This window comes from Anneissia japonica, unplaced genomic scaffold, assembly GCF_011630105.1.
Source record: "Anneissia japonica isolate Jap-2015-1 unplaced genomic scaffold, ASM1163010v1 scaffold310726_len10651_cov342_single, whole genome shotgun sequence".
NCBI lineage: Eukaryota > Metazoa > Echinodermata > Crinoidea > Comatulida > Comatulidae > Anneissia > Anneissia japonica.
The window spans coordinates 4619-10651 of NW_022721764.1; the positions used below are offsets into that span (position 1 = coordinate 4619).

The following is a 6033-nucleotide window of genomic DNA, read 5'->3' on the forward strand; positions in this document are numbered from 1 at the left end:
ATTGTGAATGGAGCATATTTACTAGCCTCTGGATTAATAATAGGCAACTGATAAGAACATGAGTATTGAGCAAAAACATGAGCAAAATTTCACAACCTTCATTCCATTTTACAGAAAAATCCCACTACCACAGAATAGAGTACTACGCAAGGGCAGTATACTGAAAAATGATCGGTGACAAAACACAGCACTGTTAATGTTCCTTGAACCACACTTAACATAAAATTTTTCCATCAAAGTATTTAAAATCGTCCACGCTTTAGCTCTTCCGTGCTGTAGTAGTAATTGTCACCCCACACAGTTTTTGAATTCAAATGCTTTAAGGAAGCATTGCTGTAACGCTAGGGCCGGAGGTCCTTTGGCTTTCTGAGACTGGGGGAACTTTTTGGCCCCCCAGTCGCCAAATTTCCATTGTGGGATTTTAGGTTTGCTCGTTTTTTTTATTATGTTTGTCATTTTATTCTTAATGTTTTTAACGACAAAATAAATTATATCAGTGGCAGATCTAGGAATTTGAAATAAAGGGGCCCCAGGGAGGAACATTCACAGATGGAGGGTCTACACCACCTCAGCCCCAACATGTTTGAGGCTGAGGTAGAAATAGCACTCACAGACTTGGAATTTGAATATAATTTTCTTTTTTCTTCATTTTTTTTTATAATTTGGGGGGTCTGGCCTGACGGGGCCACCTTTAATCAGTCACTAGATATATGTCCTACAGTCGATGTCAGAGACACATTATACCGTTATGTATCAACAAAGCTCTTTTGGGTCAGGGTACTAGATAGGGATTGGGACCCTGCAGACCGCTGCATAAGAGTGGATAGGCATGCCATTTAAATTCGTCCAAGAATTATATAAAATTAGGACTAATTGTTAATTGTGTGTCGCAACTCCACTCGATGATTGTAAAAATTAAGATGTATGATAAATTAGATTTTATTTCTTATCTGATTAGGTTTTCAGGAATTACCTCACCTTCTGTGGGATAGGAATCATGAATGCTCAGCTGTTCGAAATGTCAATCAATGAATATAAACGAAATCAGGTAAAATTCACACTTTAATGATTTTATGATCAAACATTTAATTTATAAATCAGTTAAAGCCATTCAATTCATTTGCAATACAAGCATTTCAAATTAAAGCAAAAATAAGGCTATTTAATTTAACACCATATGAATTTGTTCCCGTATTTTAAGAAATGGTAGTTAAGGTATATACACTGTGACAATGAATGTTATGGAGATGGGTATTAAGATATGTTTACTAATAGTTTAAATATAATTTGAATTTCATGTTTCAGATGATGCTCCAACTTGCTAAAGGTATTTTTGAAGAACAGATGGACCTGCAGAAGATGGTAAACCAGATAATGGTGGAGGCAATGGAGTTAATAAGGTGTGAACGTTGCATGGTATTCATACTACAAAGTCATGAAACCTCAGTGAGTATGTTTAGTAATATAACTGTTTGGATATCCTTCCATAAAAATAGGCATACTGTAGGATAAAGACATTTTTCACGTTCACAATATAATTGGTGACTTAAAGCCTCTTGGAATGCAATACAAAGAACATTAAAATATTGTACGTACTGTACATAACACAGCCAGTTAATAAACCCCTATGGTACCAGGCCTAGTAATAGGTCTAGCTGCTATTGTAATGTTGCCAAAACAGTGATAAAGAACATGCTTTTTTTAGTTTACTATGAGCATCTGAATGTGAGACCATAGTAGTACCCAACCTTTTCGTATAAAGAGTGGCTAATATTTGCATAATACCTAGTTAGCGATATTACCACATAATTGCCAGCAAATCTGAAAGGCTTGAATACTGCCCAAGGAACTGAGTTGTGTATCATCTCCAGTGACCACAAATAATAGCAAGTAGTACATTATAAGTTAGTAATTGACTACTAGAAATTCCATCCTCAATACACATACTTGCTTAATATTATTGTAACAAGGGATTTGTAAATTGATTTAATGAATTTTTATGGAAAATGGTCCCTCAATTTAGTGCATGAGAGTTGGCTAATTTTAGCAAGATTATGCAAATCAATGTGTTTATAAACCTTATTTGCATGCATGGATTTATGCAGATTACCTTTATTTTTATAAAAATTGGCAATTATCATGGCACATTCTACCAAAAAAAAAAAAAAAATTACAATATATTACAAATGGTGAGGGAACATCTCTAGATGTCATCCATGGAGGGTGGACTTTGCAGGCTGTCACCATTTAATGAAAGCTTGAGAAAAATGTTTTTTCTTTGAATCATCATCATTGTATTGTTTTTAAATTTATACAGCAGCTATACTTTTTATTCATCATGATAATATTATGTGTCAATGTCATTCAGTATAAATATTTAATGGAAGCCTGTTTGTGATTAATATTTTAGTGAAGTGATTTAGCAAGTCTGTTTTTTTTTAAAGCATCTTAGATAAACAGTATGATTAATATGTTAGCATTGTGAATTAGCTTTCATTTGAGGAATACATGAATGGTTAATTCAGGTGAGACTCATTAGGCATAATTGAAAGGTATAGTTGTGTAGTTATGACAACTGCCTTCAGGTACTTGCATTTTGTTGTATTGTGTTGTATTGTGTACTGGTGGATGTGAACACATCCCCTAGATACAGAAAAATTAATTAGTGGGATGGCTTAATTGCCACACATTTTCTTAGCTGGCTTTTCATTTGTCTACATAATCTGGAAGTGATTTTGTACAGCGGGAACGTTTTGGCTGTATTTCGCTTGTTTCCTTGAGCAATGCACTTTATTGACATTAGTATAAATGGGTATTGGTGAGGTTGCTTGCTAGTGCGTGAATAAGGCAGTAACACAAGTCTGTGGACCCAATGACCTGGGAAAACAAGGTGTTTCAAAACCTAAAAGAAATGCGCTGTATATATAACAAATAACAAAATCTATTTGATTTAATAATGAAAATGAAAAATTTGAATTTTTTAAAAAGGTGGTCACTAGATATACAGTACGCTGGAGCATTGGATGGAAAATTGAACATACTGTACACATTCTAAACTTTCACCCATTTACTTTCTGTAGTTACAGGCCTGCATAACAAGGGAGGCCGCCTATTTTATATCCAAATTTAAATCTGAGATTGCCATTTCCAGCCATTTAGAGGTGCCACAATCATAAGTTTTCTTACCCCAGCCCCCAACTATGGTGGTAGACCCTCCATTGTGTGCCCTTCAGTTTTGAATTCCTGCATGATCCGCCACTGTACGGTACTGCATGGACCTACAAAAGGCATGCTGAAACCACCTAGGACTAGGTAGGCAGATCGGACAGGCTAACGTTAGCTTAATTAGCCTTCAATTAAATAAAATTAAAAACGTTGTTTTGGTTCGACCATTGTTTATCATAACCAGGGACTAAATTCTAAGCCATTTGATTCAGCAAGGTCTCTTTATTGGGATCTTTGAAATAAAATAATATATCGTCTATTTTCTTTTTCTCTATATGTTTACACACATAGGGCTACTTACTGTGTAAGAGATAAAATCACATGATCTTTTTTGGAAGAGGGGAAAACCTTGAATTTTGAAGAAATTAAAAGTCAAAGGACCTTCAGTAGTTTTGAAAAATCTTTTCCGGCCATCTAGGAATGAAAATTTTCACGGAGGAAGGTCCCGGACTCCCCTTTCTTTTGGGTACTTCAAGGAAAAAATTGAACCCCCTTGCTTAAAATCCTGGATCTGCCTCTATTGAGGATATGATCCTTGGCTAATTATATTTTCTTACTTCCTAACATTTTCCTTCCTATGCCATGCTCCTGCCTTGTCCCCCATTATATTAATAATGGCTGGCAACAAAACTACTAATATCATATCATTTTAAGAAATATTCAAATTTATTTTGATTTGGGCATGTGTGACTTCCTGTGGGAAAGTTTTATTAATTTGTATGCACTTCATGCATGCCTTATGTACTAGGGACTTCACAGTCTATTTGAGATATCTCCATCAGTCAGACCACAGAAGCCTCTGCAGATATTACATGAACAGCAGGTAGGATTCTTTAGCACTTCATTAGCCTATTCATTTAAAACTGACTAAAGTTTAATATTATTTTTAACTCACTGTAACTTCTAGATTGTTTTCTAAATACCTAATTACTTAATGATTGCTTTCATACATTATGTATGCATAGTCGTTTGCTGGTGGCCACAAAAATCTGTACAGTTCAGATTTCTATTATGGCGATTACAAAATGTGATTTCTATTGTTTCTCTCACAATGCATTCAAATACTCTACCCAAGTGACATAATTATCACCTTTCAATGTTGTGTTCTTAGTGTTGTGTTGTTCAGTATAGACAAAATCCACTGAAACTTTCCTAGAAAGAATATAACTTCCTAAACCTGGTTTTCAATTTACTATCTCTACTAAAAAATTAACATTCATAATTTGTATTTTTAGTATTGTTGCTTAAATTGTAAAAGCATGGAGGTAAAAGTAATTAACTCATACTCTCTGAACATGCTTTGAAATCTATTTTATTTTCCGCTTGGGTAGAGTATGCTAACACAAAGAAATTTTCATTTTATTGAAACGTTTTTTTTTTTTTATACTAATATAATAATTACAATTTTTCAGACTAAATGTTAATTAAAGCTTTTGTCAACATTTTAAAGACTAATTAAATTTAATTGAACCTGGGACATGGCCTCTCTTTTGGGTGATGATGAGGGGGATCAAACACGGTGAAGGCCTACATCATGTCTTTAGTCAACTGTGTTTGTCTCAACAACACTGGTGCACGTTGTCACGCCCGTAGTGGAGCCACCAGACCACCGGTGGTCTACCTTTAAAGAGACAAAGCCTCTTCGGATTGTTTTGTTCACTCATAGACTACGAACATCACCATTGATTTGTGTAGTCTGTAGATGCCCAGTAATGACATGCCCATAATTTAAAAACATCTTTTTTCAATTTTTTTTTTTAAACCTCCGAAACGTGGAAACAAAATACATAAAAACATTTACTTAAGTATCAACACATTAACATCACAAAACACATCAAATACATATGAAAATCAATTAACTAAAGTTTGACTTGTTTTGTCTGTCCTACCCATTGTTTCTAAATTTTAACAAGAACGTTTAAAAGCACAATTTCATATTATAAATAATGCGGTAACACAGCAATGCACGACTACCCATAGCTTCTTATAAGCAGGTATGAGACTGAAGCTAATAAAGCTCAATTTATGAGTGGAAAAATATACTACACTTAACAAATACTGGACAAGTTTACAGTGGAAATTGTAGGAATGTACACACAGGCTGAAAAGGTATTGAGGCATAATATTTTAATTATAGTAGTGTCTCTGGATTGAATAAAAGAATGCAATCGGAAAATGAAATGAACAAAATATGAGTTGAATTATAGGCAATTCTACACGTAGACTTATCAGGGATTTTAAACAAAGCTCAGGACATGCTGTTTGATATCTTCGTTGTATACAGTATGAAACAGAATGAGAAAATGTATAAAACAAAAATTTGGATTGTAGGAGATTAGAAGATACACTCACTACATCCACTGCTAACAAAAGGAAATTTTCTGGATTGCAAGGTGTCAGACAGTAGTATGTGCAGTGTGTCCTGTTAGATGGGTTGATCCAATTGATTGAGGAGACATAAAATAATACCAATACCACCACTCATATAGAATTGGTTGTAGGTCAGCAATTATTGACACTTCTAAGGGCACACCATGGCATGGTGTTGAAAGTAACAGTTTATTATAATTATTAGAATTCAAACATTCATAATCATTATTGAATAAATAGAAATGACCATTCTGAACAATTTTGAAATCTTTTTATTATTTTTTTCTCAATTTGTTCTTGTGGTGATACTCTTTGATTATTTGACAGTGAGATCAAATAGTACCCATCATGCCTAAACCGGATTACCCTTTCCGCCATCTTTAATTGCTACATCATGACATTGTGTCCTACGCCCCTAACGGGGGCAGTAGACACAAA

General features: G+C 34.3%; 1 protein-coding gene across 1 annotated transcript; it reads left to right on the top strand.

The window, feature by feature from the left end:
- Positions 1 to 600: 600 nt before the first annotated feature.
- LOC117111745 (cGMP-specific 3',5'-cyclic phosphodiesterase-like) lies at positions 601 to 4361 on the top strand. Its single transcript, XM_033254741.1, has 3 exons — positions 601 to 1048; positions 1306 to 1446; positions 3974 to 4361. The coding sequence occupies exons 1-3, from the start codon at positions 998 to 1000 to the stop codon at positions 4094 to 4096; spliced, it is 315 nt and encodes a 104-aa protein (XP_033110632.1). The 5' UTR covers positions 601 to 997; the 3' UTR covers positions 4097 to 4361.
- Positions 4362 to 6033: the final 1672 nt, after the last annotated feature.